The sequence below is a fragment of the Anolis sagrei genome, chromosome Y (genome assembly GCF_037176765.1).
Source record: "Anolis sagrei isolate rAnoSag1 chromosome Y, rAnoSag1.mat, whole genome shotgun sequence".
In the NCBI taxonomy this organism is placed as follows: Eukaryota; Metazoa; Chordata; class Lepidosauria; order Squamata; family Dactyloidae; genus Anolis; species Anolis sagrei.
This window is the reverse complement of record NC_090035.1, coordinates 66308057-66327995: the sequence shown is the minus strand read 5'-3', so window position 1 is coordinate 66327995 and position 19939 is coordinate 66308057. Positions and strand designations below refer to the sequence as shown.

The window sequence follows — 19939 nt, the reverse complement described above, 5'->3', positions numbered from 1 at the left end:
ACTTGTGGTCTGGTGTGGTGTGTTTTATTTCTATTGACCATCCTCCACAAATAACCTGCTTCTCCTTATCTCACTCGACTTTTTAATTAGTTTTTCTATTAATCATTACATGTAGCCCGCAGATTGTCACTGTGATTGTGCTTATTGTAATTTTATATTATTATGTATTCATATGTTTTAGGTAATTACGATGTTGTTGTTTATTGTTTGCGTTTTCGGTTTGCGTTTTTGGTTTTGCTCTGTTGTGATTTGTTGTTTGGGCTTGGCCTCATATAAGCTGCCCTGAGTTCCCACCGGGGAGATGGTGGCGGGGTATAAATAAAGTTTATTATGTATTTATTTATTATTATTATTTATCCCAACAATCTGGCTCCAGATTCAGTACACAGACATGACATACACACAGAAGTTTGAGAAGGGAAAGGGGATATACTCGTATACTTTCAGGCAGTAGTTGATAGAGATACAGAGTTGTCCAGATAAAATGGGATGTGTTCATGGGGAGAAAGAAGGAATAGTGCTGCTGGCTGAGATCATGTATCTTCATGGTTGGGTAAATCACTCTGCTCATACAGGTGTCCAGACCTACATTTGGAAGGCACTCTCAATATGGATTATGACTCCACAGATGTATGGAGGCTAGGGGAAGGCATAACCAAGTTGGTCATATTTTATTTATTTATTTATTTAAAACATTTATATCCCATCCTTCTCAACCCCCGAAGGGGGACTCAGGGTGGTTTACAATTAGCAACCATTAGATGCTGGCAAAGAACAATTACAGCACAGCAATTAACATAAACAGGCCAACAACAGTAAAAAAAATACATTTAAATACATTAAAAATAATGGCCCTTAAAATATTAACACAACTGAGTGAGTCCGCAAATCCAAATCATAGTCCAGAGCTCCAGTCCAAGGTCTCTTTATTGACAATTCTCACAATGCTGATATTGTATTAATTTGACTGTTTAACTAGTTATAACTGTTGTTGTTATATTGTATTTTGTATATTGTTTTTTGTGAACTGTTGGGCATCGAATTGTGCCATTTGTAAGCCACCCTGAGTCCCCCCTAGGGGGTGGAGAAGGGCGGGGTAGAAGCACTCGAAATAAATAAATAAATAAATTAAATACAGTAAGTCATTACTGTTGTTGCTCAGCCAGCTGCCTGAATGTTTGGTCCCAGAGCCAAGACTTGAGTTTTTTTCTGAAGGAGAGGCAAGATGGAGTTGACCTGATTTCACTGGGGAATGTATTCCAAAGATGAGTGGCCACTACCGAGAAGACCCTGTCTCTCATCTCCGTCAGTCACACTTGTAAGCATGGTGGGATCGAGAGCAGGACTTCCCCTGATGATCGTAGACCCCGAAGTAGTCATAAGGAGATACGTTCAGACAAGTAAACTGGGCCAGAATTGTTTAGGGGTTTTGAGTACAATATGGCAGCCCAGAGGAAACAACAACTGTTGTTCTCATGCAACTTCAGTGGCTCTTTTCTGTGGCATTAAGTAGTTGTAGGGCAGAGTTTTAAGCTAAGGTACAACATGCTCAACAGGTTTCTTATCTCAGTACAAAGGTAAAAACTGGTTAATTTCATTCTCATGGGAAAAAAGAGATAATTTAATCAAACAGCTCCATGCTATTAATAATCCTTATAATGTGATATATTTTCTGGAGTAGTCTAATATGATATGTTTTCTGAAAAGAAGCCTTTCTCTGCAGAAGGTCACACTTTATGTGTAGAAAATAACATTTCTGCTCAGAAAGTGCAAATTTCCAAGGGAGGGGGGAACATGGTACCATTGGGCCAGATATAAAATATTAGACTTGCAGCATATCACCTGTGGATACTTTGAACTTGATTGGAAAAATAACTACCCTTTGATCTTAGAGTCAATGGGATTTTGGGCTAGATCCCGGGAAGTTATGCTACCCCTGTATTCTGCCTTGGTTAGACCACACCTGGAATACTGTGTCCCATTCTGGGCACCCCAGTTGAAGAGAGATATTGACAAGCTGGAATGGCCATCTGTTGGAGGTGTTTTAAATGTTATTTTGGTGGAGGGTTGGACTGGAGGGCCCACGAGGTCTCTTCCAACTCTCTGATTCTACGAAACAAGTCCCGTTGTAGCTGTCCTACAGAAACAGATGCAATGTTACAGTCATTTTCAATTGCCGTTGCCAAAGAAGCAACATGTTGTACATGTTAGCTTTCCTGTTTAGAACTAAAACCTCCAAAGAAGAAGTCTCCACCACACTCCGGGGTAGAGAGTTCCACTGCTGAACAGCTCTCACAGTCAGGAAGTTCTTCCTCATGTTCAGGTGGAATCTCCTTTCCTGTAGTTATTGTTCCGTAACCTAGTCTTGCTCCCTCCTCCCTGTGGCTTCCTCTCACATATTTATACATGGCTATCATATCTCCTCTCAGCCTTCTCTTCTTCAGGCTAAACATGTCCAGCTCCTTAAGTTGCTCCTCATAGGCATGTTTAGCCTGAAGAAGAGAAGTCTGAGAAGAGATATGATAGCCATGTAGAAATATGTGAGAGGAAGCCACAGGGAGGAGGGAGCAAGCTTGTTTTCTGCTTCCCTGGAGACTAGGACACGGAACAATGGCTTCAAACTACAGACCCTTGATCATTTTAGTCGCCCTCCTCTGGACACATTCCAGCTTGTCAATATCTCTTTTGAATTGTGGTACCCAGAATTGGACTCAATATTCCAAGTGTGGTCTAACCAAAGCAGAATAGAGGCTCCAGGCATGTAGCCATGGGGGGAGGGGCTTGAGGGGCTTCAGCCTCCCCGAAATTCTCATGGTGGTTCGCAAAAAGGCCTTACTGGTGCATTATTTAAACTGTTATGTTTATTCATATCATGATCTGATCATCATACTCAATATATCCCATATGCATGGGGGTATTGGGATAATGATACAAAAGGTTTGCTAGGTTTTCACTCAGACTCAGCCCCCCCCCCTGAAACTCAGCCCCCCCCCAAAATGCCCCCTGAAAAAAATTCAGCCCCCCCCCCCCCCCCGAAACGAAATCCTGGCTACGGGCCTGAATAGAGGGGTAGCATTACTTCCCTAGATCTAGACACTATGCTCCTCTTGATGCAGGCCAAAATCCTATTGGCCTTTTTTGCCACCACATCACATTGCTGGCTCATGTTTAACTTCTTTTATAAGAAGTCGGTTTAATCTTGTTTCCTAGTGAAACTGAATTACTGGCCAGATCTACATTTCAGAATGCTGTGTAGACTCATCTAATCCAGCTCAATGCAGTTAGTCTGCATCCTGAAGCTGCATGACATAGCAGTGTAGAAGAAAAGACAACGGGAGTGGGCAGAATGAGACAATGATCTTTGACAACAAAAATGAATAAATGTTGTGAGTTTAGTTTTATTTAATCTGTGAATATCCAAGGTGATAATTAAACAACTCTAGAGAGGTTGTTGGGCATCTTCTGCAAGATTTCAAAGGACGATGTTGTCATTTGATTTGTACCCAGAGGCATTAGCCAGCATCTTTCTACAGCAGCAGCCCATGGCACATCAAAAAAGAGTGGGGCAGGATGAAAAAGGTGGGTTTCGAGGAAGGAGAGATGGAAGACAAGGTATAGATTTTAACATCCCATATTTGATGCAGGATTTCAACAGTGGTTTCAATCTATGATATATCAATGATAAATCATGGGACAGTGCTAACCCTTTAGGCTAACCATTCAGAATATAGCACAGTATTAACCTTTAGGCTTTTCTACTATTCAAAACATAGTGCCTCCTTTTATTTGCTGATATCTTGGTGTAATTTGTTCTACAGCAATAAAAAAAACTTTTCAATGAGCTTCTTATATTTACTATCATGATGCCCAAAACCCTGGAGAGATAAGAATGTTTGCATACAGAACATCTGGTATTCTTCACTCCCATAGTGGGATTGTCTTTATGTCCTGCATTTTCTCCTGATACACACGGTCAAAGTATTCATTCTGGGCCACTGTCAGGTGGTTCTTCCAATCACCAGAGATCCCTGGAACATCATAGAAGGGAAGAGTTAATACACACAGAACATTAGATCAACACAGTGAAAAGAAGGCCCCTCTAATAGCCAGCTGTAACGAAATGTCTAATTAGAATGTAGGTTTTGCATATGTTTATTGATATTATGATATAAGGTTTTACATATGTTTATTGATATTGTAATGTAGGTGTGCTGTCACGTGCTGGGCCTATAGCAATTGGCATTTGAACAGGACGTGCTCTTTGTGCCCAGTGGGAAGCCGGGGTGCCTCAGCTGAGAGGCCCTAAGGATTTTCCTACACAAAGTCTTTAGAAGCTTGAAAAGTTTAATAAGGTCCTTTATTATTGCTTAGGTCTTCAACAAAACAATCAAATACTTCTCAGATCTTCAACAAGTCAAACAAATACTTCAAGGCTATGAATCAGCTGGTGGCTTTCTTAATCTTGTCCATAAGGGACAGGCAACTGGCTTCATGAACTGTTTCTTTTCTTTAAGAGGAAAACCCTTTTTAAACCCTCCTTGGGCAATCTACTTTCTAAACTTCGCTGGTGTGGGCTCTACTCCCGGCTCCAAACTGCTTTTTGGGTCCCGAGTAGACCTACCAGTCAAGGCTTTGTAGATTCTCCAGCTGGAATCCTTTGGAACTGTTTCCCCCCGGAATTTCATAAGAAACGAAGCTTCTTTACAGGTGGAGCTGATTCACGTCCTGTAGCTAAGCTTTCAACTGTAAGACTGAGCTAAAATGGCTCCCTTTCCTCCCTGAACCCTGGGGAAAGGGGCGGAACTAAAAAACATAATGATAATTGATGGGTCATTGGCCCTATAATTGCAAACCAAGTGAAGCCACCTTATTGCACTTTGGAATACATGCAAACACTCAATGAAAGAAAAGGAAGTTGGAGCTCCTGGTACAGCCGTACCAGCACAGTACGTGCAGGCCAGCTGATGGGTGGCCTGAGCTAGGGCGTTGCCATAGCGACATAGCCTTCCAAGTAGAAGAGGAGGGGGCGGAGTTAACTGCCACTAAGAAAAAGAACACAGTTCAAAAAGTGTCAGTTGGTGTCTAGATAAGCCAAGGGATGGTTGGTTCTAGTTGTGTGGAGCTAGACCAAGCAGTTTAGGTCTCTGACAGGTAGTCAGAAGAAAATTTAACTCTGTAGTATGATCTAGCCTGGGTGCTAGAAGAAAGAGATTCCCGGTTGTTTTATTTATGACTTCAGTGTCAAACCTGAAGCAATAAAAGTGGGACTGAGGAAGGAAACTAAGTCTTAAAAGAAAAGAAATAACAAACATTCAGGAGAGAGAATATAAGACATCGTTAAAAGTTTCACAGTAACAGTTTCATGTTTTCTGAAGATTTCAGTCTAGCGACAATAAGGATATAATGTGTAACCATCAAGCTGGTATGAACTTGAGAAACCTTTAATAAATGTTGTTTCAGTTCAGTTCAAAATACTGAGAGTTGTGTCTACTTATTAAAGAAAAGGAACTCCAGGAAAGAAAAAACTGAAGATCTTGTGGAACAGAAGACAGTTTTATGGCGCTGGGTTGCACATATTAAATAATAATAATAATAATAATAATAATAATAATAATAATCTTTATTTCTACCCCGCCACCATCTCCCCGATGGAAACTCGGAGCGGCTTACATGGGGCCAAGCCCGGACAACATAATACAGCAATAAAATCAAAACATATACAGCAAACAACAACAATATTATCAAAATAACATTAAAAGTGGTATAAACAGGTGTTTAAAAGTAATCTCTCTCTCATACAATTCTCAACTAAGACTCATTTGTTACACCAGCCCTACCATTAAATAAAGTGAGGGGGAAAAAACTAGTCATTGAGGAGAGGAGCAGTTAACTGATTACTTATGGGTGTTTCCCTTTGATCGGGGTATCATCCAGGGCCATTGTCAATGCTGCTTTTTCTTGGCCTGCGGCATCTCAACTAGAGACCTTCAAACAATGGGTCAGGAAAGCATGTTGCCTGCAAATGACCTCATGATGCAAGAGATCAAAGACCAATTGATTATACAACCTAAGGGGCATGGAAAGTGGGCACGTATTATATCTTATTTTTTCTCATGTTGCAGCAACTCTTTGAATTGCAATACATAATTGCATTGGGCAAGCAGTTAGGAAGAAGTCCAAAAGCATTACCATGCCTGTCACATACGATTCTCAGCACCTACCAAACTATACTTCAGGATTCAGGTACAAAGTGGATTGTGTCCCAGGCTTTGACAATGTTTAGTAAGCTTTAACTGTATATCTACCTTTCCTCATGAACTTTCCTGTGCTCTGATCGAAAAGTGGTGTCTGAGTGAAGTTGGACATGTTGTTATCCTTCATCTTATGGAAAGAGGCATTTTCTACCACAGCGTTTATCTGCTGGCTGTTCAGGTTCTTTCCAAGGATCTGAGAGAGCTTCTCCACATTGCCCGGTAGATTCTAACGATAACAAAAACAATTGAAAAAGAGTTGTAGGATGTATCTGATCTTTTCTGGTACTGCTGGACAACTAAATTAGACAGAATTTTCCTCTCAGTCAAATGCACCCTCCCTGTCATTTTGTCACATGTTGTGTCTTAGTAAGGACTGCTCCCATGGATAACTGATCTTAGATGTAAAATCTTGAACTTCACAAGGAACCCCAATGTGTGGGATAAAGATCTTGTAGTTACATTTTGGAATATTTGGCATGAGGAGCGGCTTAAAGAGCTGGGCATGTTTAGCCTGAAGAAGAGATGGCTGAGAGGAGACATGATAGCCATGTATAAATATGTGAGAGGAAGTCACGGGGAGGAGGAGGGAGCAAGCTTCCTTTCTGCCTCCTTGGAGACTAGGGACACAATGGAACAATGGCTTCAAACTGCAAGAAAGGAGATTCCATCTGGACATGAGGAAGAACTTCCTGACTGTGAGAGCTGTTCAGCAGTGGAACTCTCTGCCCCGGAGTGTGGTGGAGGCTCCTTCTTTGAAGGCTTTTAAACAGAGGCTGGATGGCCATCTGTCAGGGTTGCTTTGAATGCAATATTCCTGCTTCTTGGCAGAAAGGGGTTGGACTGGATGGCCCAGGAGGTCTCATCCAACTCCATGATTCTATGATTGTGAGGTTTTTGTTCATTTTAGGAGTTGTAAATTTGTCCACATTAATGTGTCTGCCCACTAGCTAGCTCTTAACCTTAATTCTTTCGTCTGTAATTGTCCCAAGGACCCTCCTAGTAATTGCTCTTTCTTGATTAGGATGTAAAAGGTCCCACCCTGAGGATTCTTCTTTTTGTATGTGATGGACCATGGCAGTCTCATTAATTAAATTCCGCAGCTGATTTCCTTTATTGTCTTTCCTTCTCCTCACTCCCTCTCTCCTTTTTTGGGCATCTGTATATTCTTTTTACTCATTTTGTTATTTTTCTTTATTTCTTGCTGTTTATTATTTTATTGTTCTTTTTATTATGTTTATTCTTCAATATCGCTCTCAGACTCTAGACCCTTTCTCTTCTCCCTTCCTTCTTTCCTTTTTTCTCCTTTCTTCAATTCATCAGTTCTCTCCAGAGCTTATCTCTCCACCTCTTACTTCTGCCCTTACTGCCTCCCTATTCTGTCTCCTTCCCTTCCTCCATATCCTTTTTGGCTTTGGACTGCCCTTCTTCCGCATTCCTTCACTTCCCCGCCTCCTCTGGAGTCAGGACTCCTCCCCTTTTGCCTGCGTTTGCCTCCTTCAGCTCCTTCCTGGGTTGGAGCGTCCCTTTTCTCTTAAAGGAGCCACACAATAAGCAGGGCACACACAGGAAGCCCAACTCCTTTTTTGCATTTGTATTCCTTCCGTGGTTTACTGCTTCTTTCTCTCCTGTCACTCTTTGTCTCTCTTTCCAGTAAGCACTATCTGTGCTTTACAGACCTTCTTGGATTGCTTTCTCTCTAGTTCTCTCCTCCTCGGTTCCTTTAAATTCCTTTAATTTTCGTCCCTTTCTGCTGCAAGCTCTCTTCTCAGTTTTCTTTCTCCTTCTTTTGCTGTGGTTTCTTATAATTCCCCCTGTTCTGCTTCTTTTTTTTAAAAAAAAATGAAGGCGATTGGCTTAGCGAGGCTGTTCAAGCCTCGTTCCCTCCCTCAAGGAACCTCTTCTGGGGGAAAGCTCCACAGGCGCTTTTGCCGGTCTCCTTGAAGGAGACCCGCTATGAGGTTAGTTTCCCAGTTTGGGGAGTCCCTTTTTGAACTCTGTTCCTTTTGAGGGGAGGAAAGACTCCCCAGAATGCCTCCCCCCCGCCTCTCCCCCCCACCCCTCCGGCTTCGATTCCCAGCACTCCTCCTCCTTGCCCCCTCCCTTCTCCTCAGGCTGCGCCGCCAAGAGAGGCAAGGGAACAACGAGGGCTACAACGGCGGCGAGGTGCTGCCTGGGATGCAAGGAAGGCAGATTCAATTGATGGAGTGGCAAATGGCGTTCCAACACACTGTTATGTTGGTATACCCGGCGTTTAAGACGACCCCCCATTTTTGAGATGACTTTCTTGGTTTAGAAAGTCGTCTAGTACCCCGGTTTTTACAGTACTTTTCTTGAGTGTAACTTCATACACACACACACACAAATACACAGTAAAGGTAAAGGTTTTCCTCTGACATTGAGTCCAGTCGTGTCTGACTCTGGGGGTTTGTGCTCATCCCATTTCTAAGCTGAAGAGTCGGCGTTGTCCGTAGACACCTCCAAGGTCACGTGGCCAGCATAACTGCATAGCGCGCCATTATCTTCCTGCAAATGTGATCTACTCACATTTGCATGCTTTCAAATTACTAGGTTGGCAGAAGCTGTAGCTGACAGCGGGAGCTCACACCGCTCCCTGGATTTGAACCTGTGACCTTTTGGTCAACAAGTTTAGCAGCTCAGCGGTTTAACCCACTGTGCCACCAGGGGTTTGACACACACACATCTGCAAGTTTTGGATAGCATAGGGAAGGGTTAACATCCCTGTGTTGTTTGTTTTGCTGTCTGTGTCCCTGTTCACTTTCAGTTCCTGTGATAATTGGATTTTGAAAAAAATTGGCTTGTTGTAGAAACACGAATTGGTGATTAAGTTTCAGTGGAGACACCTTTGCCCCATAAGTCTTCCGGGAGTGAACTTCTATTCCAAGAGATATATTTCTCTCCTATTGTATCACCTCCATTTGTAACCAGGAGTCATTTGTAATTCAGATGTTTGTAACTTGGGGACTGCCTGTACTTAATTACAGGAGCCCTTAAATTGGATTCTCAGAAGTGAAATGAGGGAAGGTTACATATGCTCAGAGATATTTTACATTGGTTGAATTCTTGAAAGTCAAAAGATGTTGATGCTTTAGAGCAAAACATTCCAAAATATGTGTCACAACACAGTAGTGCGTCAGCTGCAGTGTGTAGGTGTGTTGCATGAACATAATGAGTCCGTGTTAAATAAAAAATAAATCATATATATTTAAATATATAAATGAAAAGTTTTCATGAGTTATGTTGTGTCTCTACAAATTGCAGTATTGTATGTAAGGTAAAGGTAAAAGTTTTCCCCTGACAGTCCAGTTGTGTCCGACTCTGGGGGTTGGTGCTCATCTCCACTTCTAAGCCGAAGAGCCGGCGTTGTCCGTAGACACCTCCAAGGTCATGTGGTCAGCATGACTACATGGAGCACCATTTTGTATGCATGTGTGCATGTGTATATGTACATACACAGGCCTGGCTCACAACAAAATTCACAATAGCAAACATTCAATGCCAACAATAATATATAATATATACATATATAATATATATATCTCTCTTTTAAGAGGTTGGTTTCACCTCCATTTTACTAATAAAATTGAATTACTATGTCACAAAATGATGTACTGTATTTCTAAAAATGAAATGAAACTGAAATGAAACTTTATTTATAGCCCGCCCTATCTCCCCGAAGGGACTCAGGGTGGCTCACAACAGGGCCGCAGCCAGAAAATTTTTTGGGGAAGGTTGAAAATTTCAGAGAGGGTTGAAATTTTTTTTTAAAAAAATGGGGGGGGGGGTTAGGGTCATGCTGAATCAAAGAACACAGCAGGGGGCAGAGCAGCCTTCAATAGCCTGCAGCTCTGCCCCTGTCAACCACCTCCACCAAGTCTGGCCTCCTTAATGAGAGCATTCAACACCCCCCCCCCCCCCAACTTGGTTGCTTTGCTACATCAGCTATTGCTGCAAGTAATGACAGTGTGAATAAATTGTCAATATTTGCTTGAGATAGTGCTTTCAGTTCTGGAGGAACTCTTAATTTTTTGCATCTCATAGACTTAGCATGGGGATTTGGTTAACCAGTTAAAATTCATGAGTAAACCAGTTTGTTTTAACCGGAAAATTTGGGGGGGGGGTTGAGCCCCTAACCCCCTCCCCGCGGCTACAGTCCTGGCTCACAACAAAGTACACAATAGCAAACATTCAATGCCAACAATAATATATAAGCAATCAATAAACAAATCAAGAACTACTCAATAATTAACCAACATAAATGAACAAGACATAACGTAAGTACTAACATATTAAATCCTTAAAATATCATTTAAAATCTCTAAAATTAGGCTAAAATTGTTGTGGGTGTGATTGAAAACAGCAGGTTACCAGGGTGGCTGCTAGCAACTCAGTGAGGTGCAAATAGATGTACAGGGTTAGTCAAAATGCATAGGCCAATAAGCCATTCAATTGAATGGCTTATTGGCCTATGCATTTTGACTAACCCTGTACATTGTCCTCCTCTCTGTAAGCTAAATTGCATAGATGTGTTTTTAATACCTTTTTGAAGGAAAGGAGGAAGGAGTAGAGTTGATACACACAGAGGCCATATCATACCTTTTGTAGGTCTTCATAGGTGAACAAGAAGAAGTTCGGTCTGTCTTTCAACTCCATCCAGCCTCTCACATGGTCAAACCAGGAACCATATGCAACTGGATAGTAAAAAGAAGGTGGAATGCAAATATTTGAAAAGGTATTATAGTGCTCGGATGGAAAAGGAATTCTATAATTTCTTTATGCAACTAGTGCAATGGAAGAGAACCAATAGCCTGAGGACCTCTTCTTGCTTGCCAAGTAGAAGAGTCTTGGCCACTGATTGTTTCCCTTGAGGGCTCTCCACAAACCTATCCACACACACACACACACACAAATCCTTATCCTAACCAAAAGGAAGATGAGTTGCTGCCACATCTGCTTAGATATAACAGCAATGGCTTCTTTTCTCCATTCTCCTTAAAAGTATAGGCTATCTTTTGGTGATCTCTTGATGGCATCCCAACACCATTCAGTTTCATCCCATTGACAGTTGGCTTGGAGAAGGCCAAAGTTGCCAGACACCAGGGGCCCTTCTAAATTTTCCAGGCCTCGTAGTGCCCTTCACTCCCTTTCTCTACAAAGAGGAGGGAAACCTTGAGAGAATTAGAGGGTATTGCTTATAGAAGAAAAATGTTTGATCTTGTCAGGGTTGTGGGCTCTTTAAAATTGTGGCACTTTGAAGGGTGGAGATGACTTCTCTAAATTGTCTGGAGACCCAACTTCTCCTTTATCTTACCTTTTTGAAACCATATGCTGCTGACTGCCAATGTTGCAAGCCATTTTAGTGTCCAATCGAAAGCAGAGCACAAATGTATTCAAAGTAGTTTGCAACTTTGGCAACTTTTAGGTAAAAGATTAGGGGTTTCCCCTGACATTAAGTCCAGTTGTGTCCAACTCTGAGGGTTGGTACTCATCTCCATTTCTAAGCCAAAGAGCGGGCATTGTTTGTAGACACCTCCAAGGTCATGTGGTTGGCATGACTGCATGGAGTGCCGTTACCTTCCCGCCAGAGCGGGATCCACCCAGATCCACCCAGTGTTCCTGCCATACATCAAGGGAACCACTGACCGCATAGGGAAGCTGATGAGGAAACACAACATACAAACAATCTACAAACCCACCAAGAAAATCCAACAAATGCTACGTTCAACAAAGGACAAGAGGGATCCTCTCACCTCTGCAGGAGTCTACCATATACCATGCAGCTGTGGACAAGTCTACATAGGGACCACCAAACGCAGCGCCCAAACAAGAATCCAGGAACATGAAAGGCACTGCAGACTACTCCAACCAGAGAAATCAGCCATAGCAGAGCACCTGATGAACCAACCTGGACACAGCATTTTATCTGAGAACACAAAAATGCTGGACCACTCTCACAACCACCATGTCAGACTACACAGACATGTGGACAATTTCAACAGAAAGGAAGAAACCATGAAAATGAACAAAATCTGGCTACCAGTATTAAAAAAAATCTAAAATTACAACAGCAAAAACAGCAGAGAGAAAAACAGGCAGGGACATCTAATCACCTTTCAAGAAGAGTTTGCTCCAGGCACAGTCAGCCCATTGTATGCTAATCAAGGTGGTCAGTTGAAAGATTCACACCTAGCCCAACTTACAAAAGCCCTTTGTCTCACCCTGGTCATTCCACAGATATATATAAATCCCTTTTTCCCCAGTTCCAGCAGACCTCACCTCTGAGGATGCTTGCCATAGATGCAGGCGTCAGGAGAAATGCCTCTAGAACATGGCCATATATCCCGAAAAAACCCCACAAGAACTGAGTGATTCCAGCCATGAAAGCCTTCGACAATACATTATATTTCATTGTTGTATTTTTTTTTACATTTTATATTTAAATTGTTGTAATAGTTGAGCTTGGCCTCATGTAAGTGGCCCCAAGTCCCCTTGGGGAGATGGTGGCAGCGTATAAATAAAGATGATGATGATGATGATGATTATTGGTTGGCAGAAGCTGGGGCTAACACCAGGAGCCCACTCTGCTCCCTGGATTCGAACCACTTACCTTTTGGTCAGAAAGTTCAGCAGCCCAACAGTTTAACTCGCTGTGTCACCAGGGGGGTCATTAAATTAAAAGGTAGGTAAAGGTCCAGAAATGCCCACATTTGGGGGTTGGTGCTCATCTCCTATTCTAAACTGAAGAGTCGGTGTTGTCCATAGACACTTCCAAGGTAATGTGGTCAGCATGACTACACGGAGTGCCGTTACCTTCCTGCCAGAGCAGTACCTATTGATCTACTCACATTTGAATGTTTTCAAACTGCTAGGTTGGCAGAAGCTGGGGCTAACAGCAGGAGATCAGTCTGCTCCCTGGATTCGAGCCAGCAACTTTTCGGTCAACAAGTTTAGCAGCTCAGCGTTTTAACCCACTGCGCTACCGGGAGCCCCTGGCAACTTTTGGGGAGCATTAAAAGCAGGAATGGAAAAGGTTGTATTCTGATAATTGTCGATTCTACATTTGTTCAAAGACAAAATGAGAGTCAGACAAAAGTCACTGCCATGGATCTTGCACCTCAGGGGTTGACTTCTGCCTCTCGTTATGAATTTGACTGCAACTGATGCTGATGGAAACAGCCTGCTTATCTCTTTTCTCACCATTCCCTCTCAGGAATTTTTCCAAGAATTCTTCTGTAGCCCCAGGATCCTCGAATACTTTAAAGAACTTGGAAAAGTGGTAGCTTGAAACTAGCACATCTTTAGGGTTACGCAAGACATAGATAATCTGTAAGGAACAGAAAGGTTACATTTAAGGAAGGAGGTATGTCCAGTGTTCATTTGGTGCATGGAATGATATGTGATTCAATTTTGTGAAGTATAAAATATGTTTAATTTGTGCTGCTTTTTTGTTGTTGTTTCTTTTGACTACTTCATGATCTCCTTGAACCAGAACCATGATCAAAACATCATTCTGGAGTTCCCTTTGTGATTCTTTGTGGTTTAGTATATCATCTAACTTTAAACAGACAGTGTGAGTACAGCATTTGACACTTCTTTTTTGTGCTTTGAGACAAAAGGAACATTGATGGGTTTTTTTTCTTACCTTGGCCTTGGAGTGAATAAAAGATTTAGGGAACAGCTGGAATGGCAGGTGAGAAGTGAGAAGCCTGGGTGGAAGGTATTTCAAGGCTTTTTGGTGGCACTCATGGACCTCAATCCACGGGCATCGATCCCATACTGGGGTACTGCGAACCCATGATGGATCCCCACCATGTTGGATCAAACCCAAGATCTCCAACATCCAATTGGTACCTGAGGGGAGTCCAGTGGTCAAAAGCTATGCGCGTCTTACCCAATGCGTTCTACTTAATTCCAAACAACCTTACTTACCTTCAATTTTCACATAATTAATTAGAATGAAACTTTTTATTTATAACTACTTATTTTGCAGATCTGTTTGACTATGGTTAGTTAATGAATTACTTGTCAACTTCTGCTTGACTTCTTGGTTATTTTTAAGATTCAAGAAGAGTCTTGGACTAGCTGGTCTTTGTTCTCAATTTTTAAAGCAGTATTTTATTCTACAGAAGATTTGACAAAACCTAGTCTTTCCTTAATAACTGAGAGATCATAGACATGGAATCTGTCAACTAAAACAAATAGATTCCATGCATTCAGGATAATAAATATAATAATAATAATAATAATAATAATAGAGTAAAATAAAATAATGGAAATGTAATAATAACTGTGATAATAGCATAAAATAATAAATGTAATGATAACAATAATAGAGCAAAATGGTAAATGTAATAATATAATAGTAATAGAGCAAAATGGTAAATGTAATAATAAGAGTAAGAATAAGTAGAGTAAAATAATACATATAACAACAACAACAACAACAGCAGCAGCAACAACAACAACAACAGAGTAAAATAATAAATAACCTTGACTCAATTATAAGCTGAGGAGGACTTTTTCAACCTAAAAAAGGGCTGAAAAACTAGGCTTATACTTGAGTATATACAGTCATTCCTATCGCACTTGTGGAATGCTCCACAAGCACAAATTCACTACATGGAAATCATTTTGTGGCAGGATATATTATGTGGGAAAAGAAAGCCAGCATAGTGTAGTGCAGTGTTTCTCAACCTGGGGGTCGGAACCCCTGAGGGGGTCACGAAGGGGTGTCAAAGACCATCAGAAAACACAGTATTTTCTGATGGTCATGGGGATTCCATGTGGGAAGTTTGAGCCAATTCTATCGTTGGTGGAGTTCAGAATGTTCTTTGATTGTAATGAACTATAAATCCCAGCAACTACAACTCCCAAAAGTCAAGGTCTATTTTCCCCAGGCTCTACCAGTGTTCACATTTGCGCATATTGAGTATTTGTGCCAAGTTTGGTCGAGATCCACCATTGCGTGAGTCCACAGTGCTCTCTGGATATAGGTGAACTATAACTCCCAAACTCAAGGTCAATACCCACCAAACCCTTCCAGTGTTTTCCGTTGGTCATGGGAGTTCTGTGTGGCAAATTAGGTACAAATCCGTCGCTGGTGGAGTTCAGAATGCTCTTTGATTATAGGTGAACTATAAATCCCAAACGCCAAATCCTCCCCCAACCCCACTAGCATTTACATGTGGGTGCATTGGGTATTTGTGTCCAGTTTGGTCCAGTGAATGAAAATACATCTTGCATATCTGATATTTACATTAGGATTTCTAACAGTAGTAAAATTACTGTTATGAAGTAGCAACAAAAACAGTGTTATGGTTGGGGGTCACCACAACATTAGGGACTGTATTAAGGGGTCATGGCATTAGGAAGGTTGAGAACCACTGGTGTAGTGGATTAAATGTTGGACTAGGGCTCTGGGAGGCCAAGGTTTAAACCCCACTTAACCTCAAAACCCACTGATGGCAAGTTATGTTTTCTCTCTAATAGCCTCCCTCTGAACAATTATTGCCAAGAGAACCCAATGATAGGTTCATTTTAGTATCTCCATGAGTAAAAAAATAACCTGAAAAAAAAATAACACTCCAGTTGTACAGCATTCATAACCATTTGTAGATCATAGCCTTTTGGAAAAGTTTGATCTTTCAGAGAAGAGCCAAAAATCCATTTGAGTAGAATCTTCTCATATGGTATACAACCAAATGTAATAAGCAAGGCAATGTCTTCAATTGTTAGACTGAACCTATTGTCTCTGATCTGTAGGAAAACAGAGAATATGCCAATGCACAACAATAACAGAGTTTTAGAAGTATTTTTCAGTGTCTAAAATATATCTACTCTCCCATAAAATAACTAGTTTTATATCATGCACTCAAGAGACAAAAATGAAGACGGCTTTAGTAAAATAATATATTTTGTCTACTTGCAACTTCGTTAAGCATAGCATAGGTACATAGCTTATTAGTCCAGTTTCTGACATGTTTGAGATAATTTCTCCATGCAGATGGCACAGGGCATCTTTCTTACAAATATCAAGCAAAAGAAGCTACATACCAGAACATACATACAAAACAGTAAGCAAACAGAATCACAGATTAACAAATTACTAGAGGAGGCTTGAAGAAGGTTGTAATTTCCAATAAAAACAACATTCATTATCCTATAAAAAGGCCCCTATAAACGGTAAATATAAAGTACAAAAATGCTCAACTATATTACTGACCTGACTTTGGATATGTGACAGTCACAATATCATCATCGAACAACTGGAATTCATTTTCCACATAATTCAATATTTCCACTGAAGTTCCCACAGGGGTGAACAAGATCCCCTTATGAGTGAAATATGTTATATCTGATTCAGACATGCTGAGAAAGGGGAAGGGATGGAGAGAATATGAGAGAGAGAGAGAGAGAGAGGGAGAGAGGGAGAGAGAGAGAGAGAGACATTGTGATGTGGCATTCAGGATATTTCCTTTTTTAAATATATATATATGTTTTATTCAGGAACAGATAATTCCAAGCATAGGACCCTATCACACTAGAGAAAAAATCCACTTCAAATCAGGTTTTTGCGTCCTGCAGAATTCTGGGTTTTGTAGTTTAGGGAGGAGCCTTTAATCAATCCTATCCAACCAAACCATGATAGCTTAAGTTCAGCATGTTCTAACAGTTTTATATTCATTTTCTTTCTTAGTTTAGTAAAATCATTTATCTCTTAAATTCTCTAATTCTTTAGTATGTTTATTCCTACAAATTTTCCCTCCTGCTTTATTTTTTTCCCTCTTATAGAATCATAGAATCAAAGAGTTGGAGGAGACCTCATGGGCCATCCAGTCAAATCCCCCATCCAGTCCAAGCAGGAATATTGCATTCAAATCACCCCTGACAGATGGCCATCCAGCCTCTGTTTAAAAGCTTCCAAAGAAGGAGCCTCCACCACACTCCGGGGCAGAGAGTTCCACTGCTGAATGGCTCTCACAGTCAGGAAGTTCTTCCTCTTGTTCAGATGGAATCTCCTTTCTTGTAGTTTGAAGCCACTGTTTCGTGTCCTAGTCTCCAGGGAAGCAGAAAACAAGCTTGCTCCCTCCTCCCTGTGGTTTCCTTTCACATATTTATACATGGCTATCATATCTCCTCTCAGCCTTCTCTTCTTCAGGCTAAACATGCCCAGCTCCTTAAGCCGCTCCTCATAGGGCTTGCTCTCCAGACCTTTGGTCATTTTAGTCGCCCTCCTCTGGACACATTCCAGCTTGTCAATATCTCTCTTGAATTGTGGTGCCCAAAATATTGGACACAATATTCCAGGTGTGGTCTAACCAAAGCAGAATAGAGGGGTAGCATTACTTCCCTAGATCTAGACACTCTGCTCCTATTGATGCAGGCCAAAATCCCATTGGCTTTTTTTGCTGCCGCATCACATTGTTGGCTCATGTTTAACTTGTTGTCCATGAGGACTCCAAGATCTTTTTCACACGTACTGCTCTCGAGCCAGGTATTGTCCCCCATTCTGTATCTTTGCATTTTGTTTTTCCTGCCAAAGTGGAGTATCTTACATTTGTCACTGTTGAACTTCATTTTGTTAGTTTTGGCCCATCTCTCTAATCTGTCAAGATCGTTTTGAATCCTGCTCCTGTCCTCTGGCTATCCCTCCCAATTTGGTGTCATCTGAAAACTTGATGATCATGCCTTCTAGCCCTTCATCTAAGTCATTAATAAAGATGTTGAACAGGACCGGGCCCAGGACGGAACCCTGCGGCACTCCACTTGTCACTTCTTTCCAGGATGAAGAGAAAGCATTGGTGAGCACCCTCTGGGTTCGTCCATTTAACCAATTACTGATCCACCTCACCATAGTTTTGCCTAGCCCACATTGGACTAGTTAGTTTGCCAAAAGGTCATGGGGGACCTTGTCGAAGGCCTTACTGAAATCCAGGAACGCTACATCCACCGCATTCCCCGCATCTATCCAGCTTGTAACCCTCTTCTTCCTGATAGTTGAATAATAACATTTCTGACTTGTTCCAATTTCTAGTTAACTTTGGCAACTAACTTAAGCTTCAGTTTTCCCCACTGTTGTATTGGGTTTTCAACCATTAAAAGAATATCACCTGTGAATAAATTTATCCTTCAATTTTCCTTAATTCCTATTCCTTTTATGTGAATATCTTCTATAATTATGTTAGCTAATATTTCCAATATTACTGCAAACAAAATTGAGGAAAGGAGGCATCCCTATCTCATACATTGGGTAATACTTATTTTTTTCTGTTAGGCTATCATTCACCATTATTGAACCACAATTTTTGAATACAGTTTGCCAATTAAACTTCTATATCTTTCTCCAAATCCAAATTTCTCCAATATCATTTTTAAAGCAGGCCAAGATACACTATCAAAAGCTTTAAATATATTTAAAGCTAATAAGCCAGCTTCTAAGGCATTTGTTTCAAGTTAGATGTTCCAGGGAACTCCTTGAACACTGAAGGCATTTTTGAGTGAAAGAAGATACCTTTGGTATTCAATGGACCACAGGCACCTGAAAATCTTATTACTAAAAAACACAGACCCTCTTTTCTTGATGGCCCTCCAAAAGTCTCTACTCACCTCAGAATGTGTTTGCCAGCCAGTCTCATGCACTTCCATCCACTGCCTTGATCTTTGGTCTCCCCTTTTATTCTATTGCATGAGCTTGCCAACTGATCAGTAAACTTTAACCAATGAAAAATATAACAAGAAAACAGCACTCTGAATGAAGAAAAGTAGCAGTGAGGGAAGGGAGGAGAAGAAGGATAAATTCAGCTGGTAGTTCTTTACAATGTTCTTCAAATAATAGGGATGGCATGCAGGAAATACAGCTAATCTCAATAAAATGCATGCTGACAGCCTTCCACACCCTTCTCTCCCTTGGATACATCATCTGACAAAACAGTATACATTTGGTTCCCTCTGTGGTCTGGTGTGGGTGTGTTTTATTTCTCTCAACAATCTGGCACCAGATTCCGTACACAGACACGATGACATGCACACACAAGTTTGAGAAGGGAAAGGGGATATACTCATATACTTTCAGGTAGTAGAGAAACAGAGTTGTCCAAGCAAAATGGGATGTGTTCATGGGGAGATATAAGGAATAGTGCTGGTGGCTGAGATCATGTATCTTCATGGTTGGGTAAATCACTCTGCTCACACAGGTGTCCAGACCTACTCCATTTGGAAGGCACTCTCAATATGGATTATGACTCCACAGATGTTTGGAGGCTAGGGGAAGGCATAACCAGGTTGGTCATATTTTATTTATTTATTTATTTAAAACATTTATCTCCCATCCTTCTCAACCCCTGAAGGGGGACTCAGGGTGGGTTACAATTAATTGGCAACCATTAGATGCTGACAAAGAACAATTGCAGCACAGCAATTAACATGAACACGCCAACAACAGTAAAAAATACATTTAAATACATTAAAAATAATGGCTCTTAAAATATTAACACAACTGAGTCTGAGTCCACAAATCCAAATCATAGTCCAGAGCTCCAGTCCGAGGTCTCTTCATTGACAATTCTCACAAGTCATTACTGTTATTGCTCAGCCAGATGCCTGACTGCTTGGTCCCAGAGCCAAGACTTGTGTTTTTTCTGAAAGATAGGAGAGATGGAGTTGACCTG

The 19939-nt window shown here is 41.2% G+C and overlaps 1 protein-coding gene across 1 annotated transcript; it reads right to left on the bottom strand.

Moving 5' to 3' along the window:
• Positions 1-3378: 3378 nt before the first annotated feature.
• LOC132780261 (sulfotransferase 2A1-like) lies at positions 3379-19176 on the bottom strand. The gene is made up of 7 exons (XM_060783872.2): positions 18879-19176; positions 16495-16640; positions 13915-14123; positions 13470-13596; positions 10869-10963; positions 6306-6480; positions 3379-4028 (listed from the first exon to the last, which is right to left on the bottom strand). Exons 1-7 carry the CDS (start codon positions 18905-18907, stop codon positions 3919-3921), a joined length of 891 nt encoding a protein of 296 aa, XP_060639855.2. The 5' UTR covers positions 18908-19176; the 3' UTR covers positions 3379-3918.
• Between the last annotated feature and the right edge of the window lie 763 nt (positions 19177-19939).